This window comes from Falco rusticolus, chromosome 5 (assembly GCF_015220075.1).
Source record: "Falco rusticolus isolate bFalRus1 chromosome 5, bFalRus1.pri, whole genome shotgun sequence".
Taxonomy (NCBI): domain Eukaryota; kingdom Metazoa; phylum Chordata; class Aves; order Falconiformes; family Falconidae; genus Falco; species Falco rusticolus.
The window spans coordinates 58,294,154-58,308,463 of NC_051191.1; the positions used below are offsets into that span (position 1 = coordinate 58,294,154).

General features: G+C 43.9%; 1 protein-coding gene across 3 annotated transcripts in view; it reads left to right on the top strand.

Moving 5' to 3' along the window:
• Positions 1-13,911, top strand: part of MYH9 (myosin heavy chain 9) — a 74,051-nt gene extending 60,140 nt beyond the window's left edge. For all 3 annotated transcript variants that reach the window (XM_037387835.1, XM_037387836.1, XM_037387837.1), the window contains exons 25-41: positions 319-490; positions 1,069-1,281; positions 1,728-1,872; positions 2,372-2,578; positions 3,537-3,641; positions 4,856-5,008; positions 5,373-5,621; positions 6,126-6,338; positions 7,935-8,147; positions 8,503-8,664; positions 9,348-9,476; positions 9,821-9,909; positions 10,112-10,235; positions 11,337-11,545; positions 11,969-12,077; positions 12,420-12,592; positions 12,783-13,911. In XM_037387835.1, coding sequence (XP_037243732.1) covers positions 319-490; positions 1,069-1,281; positions 1,728-1,872; positions 2,372-2,578; positions 3,537-3,641; positions 4,856-5,008; positions 5,373-5,621; positions 6,126-6,338; positions 7,935-8,147; positions 8,503-8,664; positions 9,348-9,476; positions 9,821-9,909; positions 10,112-10,235; positions 11,337-11,545; positions 11,969-12,077; positions 12,420-12,592; positions 12,783-12,900 — 2,783 coding nt within the window. In that variant the 3' untranslated portion in view covers positions 12,901-13,911. The remainder of the gene's footprint in view (positions 1-318; positions 491-1,068; positions 1,282-1,727; positions 1,873-2,371; positions 2,579-3,536; positions 3,642-4,855; positions 5,009-5,372; positions 5,622-6,125; positions 6,339-7,934; positions 8,148-8,502; positions 8,665-9,347; positions 9,477-9,820; positions 9,910-10,111; positions 10,236-11,336; positions 11,546-11,968; positions 12,078-12,419; positions 12,593-12,782) is intronic.
• Positions 13,912-14,310: the final 399 nt, after the last annotated feature.

The window sequence follows — 14,310 nt, forward strand, 5'->3', positions numbered from 1 at the left end:
TAATGAACGCTTATGCCTACGTGGTGTGGGTGTTGGGAGAGACTGGTATTGTACTGGCATTGTTTATTGCAGTGAAAGGGGGGGAAGGAGGCTTGGCTGTAAGATGAGGGGAAGGGAAATTGCTCAGATATATTTTGAGGGAAAACTATGGGGGCAGTTGCATGTATAGATCCTGACAGAATAAGGCATTCCAGCTACAGTTTGGACAGTTGTATTATTAGGGAAAACCTTACTGCTTAAATAGCTTTATTTTCTCTGCTTGTACGTTCTTTGAGTATATGTTGTCTGTGTAACTTAATGTATCCCCATCTCCATCAGAACGTCTGCGACGTGAAGAAAAGCAGAGGCAAGAATTGGAAAAGACTCGCCGAAAGCTTGAAGGGGACTCCAGTGATCTGCATGACCAGATTGCTGAGCTGCAGGCTCAGATTGCAGAACTCAAGATGCAGCTGGCCAAGAAGGAAGAGGAGCTGCAGGCAGCCTTAGCTAGGTGAGAACCTGACCTGCAGGGTTCAGGTACCCACTAGGCTGGGAAGTATTGCTTGTCTTGTGTCACTTTGGAATAGGGACTAAGTGGAATCTGTGGCTGCTGTATTTCAGCCTGTGGACTGTTAAGATCTGTGTCCTCAGCATCAGAGTTCTTTGGCTGCTGCTCACTGCCACGTTCTCTGTACAGAGCTAGACTATGAATGTGATGTGCAGTTTACACGTTTCGCTGAGCAGTAAGATTTCAGATGGGGTTAAAAAGTAGTGGCAACACACTGTCTTTCTGGTAGTTGCTATATTCATCTATTCAGTACAGTCTCCAATTTCCAATGTAAAATGGTGCTTTCTCTTCTGCTTTCTTCTGTTGTCAGTCTCTCTCTGTCCCGTTCTTTAAGGTAAGTAATCGTGCTCTCTCAAGTATTGGGAAATAGAACTTAGAATTTGTAGATAATATACAGATCAAAGTTTGAATGTAATATTGTAGAGCTGACAGATACCAGCTTTTTTTCTTGGTAGGACAGGTGGTATTAATTTACATATGGTTTAAATCTGGCTCTGACCACAACCCTATGTTGAACACAGGGTGGAAGAAGAGGCAGCTCAGAAGAACATGGCCCTGAAAAAGATCAGGGAACTTGAATCCCAGATCACTGAGCTGCAAGAAGACCTGGAGTCAGAGAGAGCATTCAGGAATAAAGCTGAAAAACAGAAGCGGGATCTAGGAGAAGAGCTGGAAGCACTGAAAACAGAGCTGGAAGATACACTAGATTCTACAGCTGCTCAACAAGAGCTCAGGTAAGTCCAACATGTAGCTGCATTGTCTTATTTGGTTTGGAATTTTTCATAAATTCTGCCACATCCAGTCTCTTACCAAAGTTAGGGTAGTCTGGTTAGCAGCCTCAGTGACTGTGGAAGGAGGTAGTGTGCAAGCTGTAGTCAAGACTGCATTACCTTACCTGACATAAGAAAGTTAATTTGCTCCCTAACCATAGTGTTAGTGATACCCCTGAAACTTTCATACTTCCAGGCTGTTACTACTTAGGCTGAAGGTAATGCTGCCAGCTTGCGCTTAAGAAGGGTGCAGTGCTAAGTTCTAACTTTGAAAAGGTCTAACTTTTGTCTTTATATCTTGTAGAGCTAAATAGCCCTTGGCATTATTCTGCATTAGAGATGCCGTTGGTGGATATACTCATCTGCTTGATTCCTCCTTGGCATCTAAATGGAATTTGTGAATTTTGCAGGTCAAAGAGAGAACAAGAAGTAACAGTTTTGAAGAAGACCCTTGAAGATGAGGCAAAGACTCATGAGGCTCAAATCCAAGAGATGAGGCAGAAACATTCACAAGCTATTGAAGAGCTGGCAGAGCAGTTAGAACAAACCAAACGGGTATGTGAACAGAAAACACAAGGCCAAAGTAGTCAACCTCCCTGAAATGACAGCTGCTCCATGAAGTGTTCATGACACTAGACTTCTGATACATGTGCTGTTCTTCCCTTGGTAGATAATTTTTCACTGTGAAGCATATATGAAGCTCTTTTAAATAGCTGTTCATTCTTTTTTCCCATCAGGCACTTATACTGCATAGTCAAGACGTTCTTTTCACTGCTAGGGCTTGCTGACTTGTACAGCCTTTGATTTGGAAATCTGATGGGTGCAAGACTATCTCCTGTATTGTTGTCTTCTCTAATTGTTAGATTGTCTCCTGCTTATCAGGAGATTTTTCAAATTATTTTTTCTGAGTAAGCAGGCTATAACTTAGCTGCTAAACATGCAACATTAGCTTGCTTGTTGGAAAAAAAAAATGCACTCAGTGGAAGGATCCTGTCATCTAAAGTCTGAGGGGTTTTGCTGATATTTCTGTTTCCCCCCTCTTTTTCTTCTTCAGGTGAAAGCAAATCTTGAAAAAGCAAAACAAGCTCTGGAAAGTGAGAGGGCCGAACTGTCCAATGAAGTGAAGGTTCTTCTGCAGGGCAAAGGGGATGCTGAGCACAAGCGGAAAAAAGTAGATGCTCAGCTCCAAGAACTGCAGGTGAAATTTACAGAAGGTGAAAGAGTGAAGACAGAACTGGTTGAGAGGGTTAACAAATTGCAGGTGAGTGGCAAGTGTTTTCCTTAGCTTTTGATTCAACCCAGGGCTAAAGAGAAATGGTTGTAGAGTGGTACCTCCCCACAGCTAGATCAAAAATCTTGTTCCTCCTGAGAATAAAGTTCCTATGAAGAGCAAATCCATCGTTTGCTTCCCAGGGACTGTGCAGACTCCTTAACTCATTGCCAGGGCAGGACATTTGGACTGATGTTGCTTATCGTGAGCAGCCCTGAGAAGGTGAAGTAACCAGCTGCCATCTGAGTTTTGTAAGCCTTAAAAGTATCAGCATGTGTGCTCCCCTTCAGCATGCAGCGGTTTGCACAGTACAGTCCTGTAAACATCCAGCTGCTTGTGGACCTAGTGTGTCACAGACTGACTGATGATTGTGTAACTAATTTGGAAGACAGTGTCCTGAAGCATTGTAGTGTGGTTGATGTTGATGAGGGGTGACTCAAGGGTGATGTGGAAATCTAGGGGTTTCTCCTGCTTTTTTCAAGGGAACAACAAATCCATTTGTTTCACACAACGTGTTACCTTCTTTGTGGAGGGCTGTCATTAAAAGTTTAGCATTAGTGATGTGTGCGCTATCTTTTGGAATGTGAAAATGTATTTTTGAGACTGTAGATTGAGTCCTGAAGCACATGGTATAAAATAGAAGAGAACTTAATAGAAGCTTTTAAAATTCTTGCCAAGCTGTCTAAAATCTCACATAGGCTTTGAAACAACCAAAACCAGAAGGCTGTTGCAAGAAGTGATCCTAAGTAAAAATATCTTTCTGATTTCTCATCTTTCATCCCTGGGACTCCAGAAAACAGTGCATTCATTCCCCTGAGAAATTATATACACATCCTTTACTGTTGAGAGGTGCCTCGGCTTTCACTTTTGGGTCTCATAGCTACTCACCTGTTGCTGGCTTTGTTTTTGCTGATGCATTTAATGACTGATTCTCTGATGTCTCCTTCAGGTCGAGTTGGACAACGTCACAGGTCTTTTGAACCAGTCTGATAGCAAATCAATCAAACTAGCAAAGGATTTCTCTGCTCTGGAATCACAGCTTCAGGATACTCAGGTGAGAGCTTTGAAAGGCATCTGTGTGTGGTACAGCCAATGTCTGTTACAAATTCTCAAAGTGAGAAGTCACTCTGGACACCATTATATACTGGCTATACAACCCTTTAAAGCATTGGGTCTGGCTTTTTTTGTTAAGGGATTATCTTGCATGATATTGAGAACATTTCTCCAGAAACAAGCTGTTCATCTTCCTTCTGCTTCCTCAGTATGTGGATCATGTGTCACTTTCCTTGTCTTAAATTTAGAATTCCTCCTCTATCACCTTTCTGCTTGAGGCTCTTTATTCCTAGAACTGCACTGGAATGCTAGGTTATTGTTTGAGATCTTCACAGTCAAGTATTTGACAAGGTTTATGTGTATGTGTGATTTCCAGTAAATTTGTAAAGTTAAGCAGAAAGTTTTATTTCCCAGTGGATGTCAGGGAAGTGATAGACTCAAATAATTTGGTATTTATTCAGGAAAAAGTCATGCTTAGTCTTACACTTTGGGATAAATCAACCAGTTAGTAGAATATAACTCTTGGTAAGGCATGGAGTACCAAGCAGAACATTGGAAGGGTAGGCCAAACCTCAGATACTAAGTAACCTTAAATGATCATTGATGTTCTGTCTACTTATTACTGTTTTTAAAAAATAGACTCAAAAGTAGCACACAATACGAAAGTTACACACTAGTTTGAAGGCCAGTCTTTATTAGTCTCTACAGATCCTTCAGCTCAAGCACTGGCAGCGTAAGTCAATAAGTGTTGGTGTCTTAAGTTGGTAAATGACTGCTGTCTTACAATTCTGCTAAGACCAATGTTGGGTTTAACCACATTAAATCACTTTAGACTGTTGTCCGTTTCTTTGATACTTGAATATGAGAAAGTAATTTAGCAGAATACGGTCACAGTATTGTTGGGAAAGGTTTTAATGCTTTGTGTGCTACGCAGAGGACTCCAGAAAAGTCTGTAGATGGCTTGTGTGGTGAAGTAGTATGCTTTAATCATTAGAGTATATGAGAGAATAGGACCTTTCTGAGTATTTTGTTTCTATACTGACTCACTGGAGGACAGTTATTTAAATTTTGTCTTCAGTTGTCTTATCTCTAAAGTAGGTTGCATACTTAGACTGAACTTGAAAACTACTCATTCTGGAGAGAGTGGGTGTGAGGACTGTGAGCTTTTAAAGCCAAGGAGTGATGCTGAATTCCACTGGGGTGTTTGTTTTGTAGGAGCTGCTGCAGGAGGAGACTCGCCTAAAACTGAGCCTCAGCACTAAGCTGAAGCAGATGGAGGATGAGAAGAACAGTTTCAAAGAGCAACTGGAAGAAGAAGAAGAGACAAAGAGAAACCTGGAGAAACAGATCTCTATTCTTCAGCAACAGGTACAGAGTCTGCATCACATAAACCAATGACCGGTGACTTTTCAGAAGAAGTGTTAAGTGCAGGTCTCTTGACGGAAGTAAAATCTAAATGCAGATTTGACTTATAGTAACAGAACCTTTCCTGGGAAAGGTGATACTGCTGATTTGGGCGAGAAAGGAAATGAAGAAGTCTCTGATTATAATCATGTGAACTGCTTGTAGATTTCTATCCAGGAATTCCTTTGGGAACTCAGTCATATAGGAGTATTTGAAGGGGGAGTAGTACCTTCAGAAATGAGCAGATTTATTTCCTCAACTTCTGGTGCCAGTAAACTGGCACGCTATTAGTGGCATGGTTTCATGTGCAATATTTTCTGTCCTTCAGGCAATAGATGCAAAGAAGAAGATGGATGATGGTCTGGGCTGCCTTGAGTCAGCAGAGGAAGCCAGGAAGAAGCTGCAGAAGGACTTGGAGGGTTTGAGCCAGCGTTACGAAGAGAAGACAGCTGCCTATGACAAGCTGGAAAAAACGAAGACTCGTCTGCAGCAAGAGCTGGATGACCTCACCGTGGACCTGGATCATCAGCGGCAGATAGTTTCCAACCTAGAGAAGAAGCAGAAGAAGTTTGATCAGGTATGACTTCAGTCACTGGGCATTCAGTAGGTGCATCTTATTGACAGGTCAGCTTTAAGAATACCTAAGCAATTTCTGAACTGAGATACAGCACATAGAGTGGAGAAATAAGCTTTCATAGAGCTAAGTTAATTCTGTTCTATGCATAGCAAGCTTAGTGATGCTCCTTTTCCCAAAGGGATAACATTTATATCAAGACCAAGATCGAGTTCAAAACCTTGTTTGTAGATCATCTTTGAGAGAGAGATGGAAATGATAGGTTGGAGGCCTAGGGGATCAGAATTTTGTTAATTGGGGGTCAACACAGCTATTAAATGTGCATATAAATAAATAAATATATATATAAAAATATAAAATGCATGCTTCGTTCTTTGAAGCTGTGTTTTCTTGGTTCCTTCTGTCCATGGCAAAACAGTATTAAGAAAGGCTAACAAAAAGATGCATGCTTACCTTGTTAGAAAATTGTTAGTAATTTCTCAGAATACTGATGCTGTGCTCTTGTAGCTATTGGCAGAGGAGAAGAACATCTCTGCCAAGTATGCAGAAGAACGGGACCGTGCTGAGGCAGAAGCCCGTGAGAAGGAAACTAAGGCCCTTTCCTTGGCCAGAGACCTGGAAGAAGCCATAGAGCAGAAAGCTGAGCTGGAACGAGTCAATAAACAGTTCCGTGCAGAGATGGAAGACTTGATGAGTTCAAAGGATGATGTTGGGAAAAGTGTAAGTATGAAGTTAAAATATCGTAGCATCTAGGTTAGAGAAGACCTTTAATATAATCAAGTCCAACTGTTAACCCAGGACTGCCAAGTCCATCACTAAACCATATCCTGAAGTACCGTGTCTGCATGTTTTGTTTAAACACTTCCAGGGATGGTGATTCCACCACCTCCCTGGGCAGCCTGTTCCAATGCTTTTGACCACCCTTTCACTGAAGAAATTTTTCCCAATATCCAATCTAAACCTTCCCTGGTACATCTTTTCCTGTCACTAGTTGTCTGGGAGAAGAGACAGACCCTCACCTGTCTACAACCTCCTTTCAGGTAGTTGTAGAGAGCAGTAAGGTCCCCCTTAAGCCTCCTCCTCTCCAGGCTAAACACCCCAGTTCCCTCAGCCACTCCTCATGAGACTTGTGCTCCACATGCTTCACCAGCTTCATTGCCCTTCTGTGGACGTTCTCCAGCAGCTCAGTGTCTTGAAGTGAGAGGCCCAAAACTGAACACAGTGTTTGAGGTGTGGCTTTGCTAGTGCCAAGTTCAGGGGGACAATCACTTCCCTTGTTCTGCCAGCCACACCATTTCTCATACAAGCCAGGGTGGTACTGGCCACCTGGGCACACTGCTGGCTCATGTCCAGCCAGCCGTCAGCCAGCGCCCCAGGTCCTTTCCCACCAGGCAGCTTTCCAGCTGCTCTTCTCCAAGCCTGTAGCGCTGTGCGGCGTTGTTGTGACCCAAGTGCAGGACCCAACACTTCTCCTTGTTGAACCTCATACACATCGGTCCAGCCTGTCTGGAACCCTCTGTAGAGCCTTCTTGCCCTCAAGCAGATCAACACTCCCACCCAGCTTGGTGTCATCTGCAAACTTACTGAGGCAAGGAAATGGCACATTCTGGGCCACAGATGTGGGCCCCAATGGCTCAAATTTCTGGGCAGGAAATGTCACACAGGTGATACTATTAGTTTAATAATGCAAGAAGCTTATGCTAGTGTTAACACAGAGGAATGTTGTAGAGAATACTGGACACACTGTAAGTTTGTGAATGTTATGTTTGTTATTAGATAAGCAAGTGAGAAAGATGGGTTGGAAGAGCCTGGAACTGGCCCAGTTGAGGTAGTGGCAAACTAAAAATTAACTGGTATTGTGGCAGAGATGAAGGTATGATGCGAGCCTGATATGTGAAATACAGGGATTAGCCAGGCGATGGAAGACAGTAACTCAAATTTCAAGACAAAAGATGTTATGGTAAGCAGGAAGGAAAATTAAAAAATTCAGAGGCTAAAAAGTATTTTATTCTGTCAAATCCAGAGGTGTCCAGCTCTGAGTCTGCAGTAGGTCAGGACTGGGCTAACAAATGCTTTCCTCTTTCTCCCCACCGCCACTACGTGATCAGAACTGACAGGTAGTTGATTCACGCTGGCAGCTTGCAGGGATGCTAGCAGCTGGCTTTGAGGGGTGTCTCTGCCCTAATGCAAGGGATGGGTGCAGTGTTCTTGCATATAGTCTTATGCGAGTGGCTGTTCTTAGATTTTTCTGCTCTTAGGATAGATGAAATTGTCTCCACTCTTTGAGGAAACCTCATGTGTGGTACTGTGCTGTAGGTCCATGAGCTGGAGAAGGCTAAACGAGCCCTGGAGCAGCAGGTGGAGGAGATGAAGACACAGCTGGAAGAGCTGGAGGATGAACTGCAGGCCACAGAGGATGCCAAACTGCGACTAGAAGTGAACCAACAGGCCATGAAGGCACAGTTTGACCGGGACCTCCAGGGCCGTGATGAACAGAATGAAGAGAAGAAGAAACAGCTGATTAGACAAGTAAGAATTGCTCTGTAAATCCTGAAAGTGTTCTGTACACAAAGGCACTTGTGTCCAGAGATGGTTAGACAGACAGTGCCAATCCACAGTTTCTTGTTAATGGTAACTCTCCAGGCAGCACTGCAAAGCTGTGAGAGAATTTCCCCCTTGTGTGCATGATTGTTCAAACAGCCTTTGTCTATCAAAGGAACCCATGTGGCTTTATTAGTGAGGAATGTTAGCCCCATTCCCCTGCCAGGAAGAATGAAAACAGGTCACATGCTTGCACTTATGTACAGTTTGAAAGGGGGATGTGTAACATGGCTGTTGGGAAATCGAGGAGCTGAAATGCTGATGCCTGTATTTCTCCATACAGGTGCGGGAGATGGAGGTGGAGTTGGATGATGAACGAAAGCAGCGTTCCATTGCTGTGGCTGCCAGGAAGAAGCTAGAGATGGACCTGAAGGATTTGGAAAGCCATATAGACACTGCTAACAAGAGTCGTGAAGAAGCCATCAAGCAGCACCGCAAACTGCAGGTGAGACTGCAACTGGTTTTGCTGTCAGTGTAGAGCATTTACCCAGGGAAGTGGGATACAAGATCTCACCTCATGAGAACCGTGTATCAGTGTCACAAGAGCAGCAGAACCTTGTAGCAGTTTACCACAAAATATTCATTGGCATTTCAAATATCCTTCTAACCCCAATCTGGCTGTTTAACTCTGGGAGACAAGCTGTAAGGGAAGTTGACTTCACTCTAGTGCTTGCCTCACGCCAGTGTTTTTAGAAGGGATTGCAGAGCTGCGAAGCTAGAAGAACTTAACTATCATTTAGGCCTTCTGCCCCAAGACAGTTCTGTTGTGCTTTTGTAATTCCTACAGGCATCTGTCTGATCTCTTCTTAGGAAAAACTCCAAATCCTCCCTAGGCTGTCCGTTCCATTGTTTCACTACAAAGCTTCCTGTCCCCTCTCTTCCCCCCTTTCTAGATCTGACACTTTTTTTCCCTTTCTGTGATTTAAGCAGTCCTGTTTGCTTCCATTACTGCTTCTCCTTGATACTTGTGTAATGGGAAAAGGATGATTCCTTTTGTTTTAACAACCTTCTTAGTAGCTGAAGATTAATGAATCCGTGTTTCAGTTTTCCCTCTGTGTTTCCTGTAAGATAAAAAACGTGATTTGTCAGTGTTGTTGCTCTGAAATTAACGTTTTTCTCCCTTTTCAGGCACAAATGAAGGATTACATGCGGGAACTGGAGGACACACGTACTTCCAGAGAAGAGATCTTGGCTCAGGCCAAAGAAAATGAGAAGAAGTTGAAGAGCATGGAGGCAGAGATGATCCAGTTGCAGGAGGTAATGGAATATGTATGCAGGTCAAGGGTTGGTTTGTTTTCTTTGGCCAAGAACTAACTGTAGCAGTCTAAGCTCAAGTGGTTATTTCCTTTCTTTTGTACTTTTTGCTTTGCTCAAATATGAGGTCCACTTCAAAATGCAGAATTTGGCCCTTTCTTGACAGCTGTGATAGGAGCGTGCAAAACAAAGGAAGCTGTGGCGTGGGTGGGGAACAGACCATGTCTTATATTTAAGCCAGGATCTAGCTAGAGACCATACCACCCATTACCAGTAACTGCTTTTTCCTATGCTGCATTAATTCGTAGCTTCCCATTGGATTGCTGACTGTCTCGTTTTCATTCCAGGAACTTGCAGCTGCTGAGCGTGCCAAGCGCCAGGCCCAGCAAGAAAGGGATGAGTTGGCTGATGAGATTGCCAACAACAGTGGTAAAGGGTGAGTAATGTTCCATGTTTAAGGGTGGAGGAGCTGGTTTGAGAAAATACTTTGCAGGCTGTTATTTTCGTGTAGACTGCAGCATGCATTGTATCCCCATTGGTCTTGAAAGACTGAGCTTATTTTGTAAAATCAAAAATGGGGAATTTTCCCCAGGGCATTAATGCCACCAACATTGCTTTAACGATTCTGTGTCCTATAGAGCGCTGGCCATGGAGGAGAAGAGACGGCTGGAGGCCCGGATAGCTCAGCTGGAAGAGGAGTTAGAAGAGGAGCAGGGTAACACAGAGATAATCAATGACCGGCTTAAGAAGGCAAATCTTCAGGTACCTGTTCAGGCTGTGTGTGCCAGTAGGGGTTCTCTAGTCTGTGCAGATTGTCAGGCTGCACTCTGAGTAATGCCACCTGCTGCTTGGTGTACAGTACAGGCCCTCAGGAGTCTGTAGATGCAAGCAAGATAAAACACCTGAATACCACAATACAGAAAATAGGTTGGGCAGTCGGAGCTGATGTTAACTCACTGGTTTTGGTCATTTAAATCATTGGGTAGCTGGAACAGTCTCCCAGGTTTACTAAAAAAAAACCCCACCCAAAAAAACCTCCCAGTCCCTTTTTTCTGTATTAAGGGATTGTAAGAAAGATGATCTGTAGCATGCCGCTCCAACCTGGCGTGCTGAACAGTGCCACAATGTCTTTGGAAAATTACTTTTCTGCTAGTTCTGTGCTGCTTCAAATGGACTAACCATATGGAATTTGTTAGGCTGCTATAGAAACCGTGATCTTAATCTGCCTGTTCACTGCCATGTTTTATCTGTCTAGCTGTGGGAGTCAAGCATGTTGCTTTCTTACCCCTCTAAAGCCCAGGAGCTAGGCTGATGGTTTTCCAAATGGCTTGTTCATTCTGGTGGATGAGAGCATAGTTCTCTACTTGGTTGACTGTCAGCCAGAGCCCCAGCCTGGAAGCAGACTTCTCGCTGTTTCACCTTTCGAAAGTCAGTATTTTTAAGCTGCTGCTTTTTAGTGGAAGTAGACAGACAGCAAATACATGATAAATTAGTGAAGCACATGTATTGGATCCCCTTGCCTCAGGACTTTGGTTATTCACTAAGACTGATAATTACTGTGTTAAGTGCTAAACTACGGCCTTTGCCCCAGAAAGCATTGTACGACGGGATTGGCATATTTAGCCCTAAGAGGAAGTTGATAAACCTGTTATTCAAGGAATCACTTTGAAAATCTGTATAAACTAAGGTATTTTGGAAAGTGCCCTGCCTACAGACAGCTCCCTCTGCATCATAGTTATTTCAGGTATTCAGCTTGCCCTGAGGGTCCTTTTTCTTTGTGTGTCAGCACGCATCTGAGACGTAAATCAGCCTTTCAGGCTGGCATGCATGATACGCTGACTACTCCTCCTCTCCTCTCTGCAGATTGATCAGATGAACGCCGACCTGAATGCTGAGCGCAGCAATGCACAGAAGACTGAGAATGCTCGCCAGCAGATGGAGCGCCAGAACAAGGAGCTTAAGCTTAAACTGCAGGAGATGGAGAGCGCAGTAAAGTCCAAGTACAAGGCTACCATCACAGCCTTAGAAGCAAAGATAGCACAGCTGGAAGAGCAGCTGGACATGGAGACAAAGTATGTTTTAGTAGAAATTCTGTACGATTTACAGGCCCCACCCACTCTGGGATTTTAAGCTCTTCAGAATAAATCCTGACTGGTCTGAGTGAGGGCTTCATGATGGGTATACTGGGTAGTACAGAACTAAGATTTTGGTAAACCTTCCTTATTTTTCATTGTAGAGATTTCTAGCTGCTTCTGGATTTAGTAATTCCTAAAACAGCAGTTGTGATACACTTGCTGCCCCTCTGTTAGCTTCAAGAAGGGTCATATCTGAGTGTGCCTTTTGGTCATTTCTGGGAAACGTTGCCTCCCGGCCCATTTTCTCCTAAGTTAAGAGGATTTTTTTCCATCTTCCTTGTTTCTAACTTACCCAAGTCAGGTCATCTTGGTGGGGAGAATGGGAGGTAAGTTCTTGCCTGAGCGTCACTGCATTTGTAGGGAGCGCCAGGCTGCCAGCAAGCAGGTGCGCCGTGCCGAGAAGAAGCTGAAAGATATCCTGCTGCAGGTGGATGATGAGAGGCGTAATGCTGAGCAGTTCAAAGATCAGGTGTGTATAGTTACCTGCAACATTGGTGAGTCTTCTGGTGGAAGGATTACTCTTCTGTGACCAAGGCATCATCTGCATGTAAGAGGGCTCTAGCATTAACCTTCCTATGGATTTCTCTTTTTTTTTAATTTTCTTTTTTTTTTCCTTCCCCTCACTGTGCTAATTACAAGATGACACTGATGAAAATGTAATGCTTTTAAGGAAAAATCTTGGAGCTGTCAAGCCCTAGGCAGCTCCCTTCAGAAAGGGAAGAGGGGGCTGTGGAAACTCTGCTTTTTGCTGCTGTAACTCTGAGGAAACACAGATATCTTTATCTTTTTCTCTCCCCCTGGCCATGCTCAGGCGGACAAGGCAAACATGCGCTTGAAGCAGCTGAAACGCCAGCTTGAGGAAGCAGAGGAGGAGGCCCAGCGAGCCAATGCATCCCGTAGGAAGCTCCAGCGTGAGCTGGAGGATGCCACCGAAACAGCTGATGCAATGAATAGAGAAGTCAGCTCCCTGAAAAGCAAACTCAGGTAAAGGCACAGCATTTTGTGCAATACCTTGGCAGCCAGACCAGCATAGTCTTGCTGTAACTGCCCACAGTGGCAGCTGCCCGCAGCAAATAGTGTGGCCAGGTACTTCCCTGCCTCTTTCCAGAGCCTGTCCTGTCTGGTGAGCTCGGTGAAACGTTGTGTTGTTGACTTACTGTCTGTCTTTCCCTAGGCGTGGGGACCTGCCGTTTGTCGTGACACGTCGAATTGTCAGGAAGGGTGCAGGAGAGTGCTCCGATGAGGAAGTGGATGGCAAGGCAGACGCTGGTGATGCCAAAGCTACTGAATAAGTTCTCCCATTTGACCCAGGTTACATGTGATGGAGTGACCCATCCACCCTCCCCTCTTCCCTTGGACTTTCAGCAAACCCTCTCCTAAATTGGCTGGGGATCTGCAGAGCAAGCCCAGCTCTGTGTGTCTGGAGCCATCGGGCATCTGTGTTCCTAGTTTCTTCCTCTTTCCAGTTTCCTAATCTTCTTTGTATTTAATGCCAAAGAGTCGAGGTTCTGAAATCTGACCAGCAGTTTGGCCCCTACAAAGGCCTGTAGAACTGTCTGTGCCGTGTCTGCTGGTGAATCCTTACACAGTTTGGAGGGAGTGGGGTTAGGGAAAGATTATTTTTGCTGTAAATCTCCTTTTGTCTTCAGTTCTAGCTGCAGGGAAGCTCCTTCCTGTATTCTTTCCCCTCCCTCTTTGTTTGCTTTCGGCAATCATGTTCAGTGACCTCAGACTTCTGCCTCTTCTAATCTGCCCACCCACATGGTTTGGGAGCAGTTTCAGGAAAAACGGTGTGCTTTGGCCATGGCAATTTGCCCTTTCTTCTTTCACATGTTTCCAGGGAGGGGTGAAGAGGGAAGCTCCTCTCAGGACCAGTTACCTGGAGGACTTGCCAAAGTTGTCTTTTTCTTTTTTTGTTTTTTTTTTTCTTTTTCTTTTTTTTTTTTTTCCTTATTTTTACTGTCTGGACAGATCTCTGAAGTGCAATGATGTCCTGTTAGTGTCTCTGCCTCTGAGCGGTTTCATCTAAGGTAGTGCGGACCAGTAGTTAATGACAGACTGGGGAAGCAGAACAATGTCCTTGTGCTTGTCTGAGAATCTCTGGGGGACCAAATATATTTAATGGTAATAGACAGAATCTAGGGGAATTTAATAGGGTAGTGGGCAGAGGGTGGGAGTAAGGGGAGGGAAATCCCTCTTTTATTGACATGTCCAAGCCTCTTGCACCTGCTCTGTAACCAGGGGTTGGGATTAGTTATTGTGCACCATTGACTAAGAGTATATTAAAAACCCTTTAATCTGCACAGATATACGTAAGGCCTTTGTATCTCTTGTAATAAGTAATTAAGAAAAAAATAAAGGTCTTTATCACTGCCTTTCTATTGGGACCATGGTTATATATAGATAGTCTTTACTTTTCTACACCGTACACTGGTTGCTGGATTTACCTGTATTCTTAACCATATTGTATATGCTGCACTTAGACCTACTTATGAGCGAAGTAAAAATAATTAAATATGAAGCACCATACTGTATGCCTGAAGCGCTCTAAATGCAGGAGCCTCGTGTCCCAATTGCTGTCACAAAAAGATTAATTTTTTTTTTTTATAATAAAAGTGCCTTAGCATGTGCCTCAGCTGTGTGTCACCACTACAGTCAGTAATGGTTTACTGGTGCTCCACTGATGTTACCAATAAAGATTA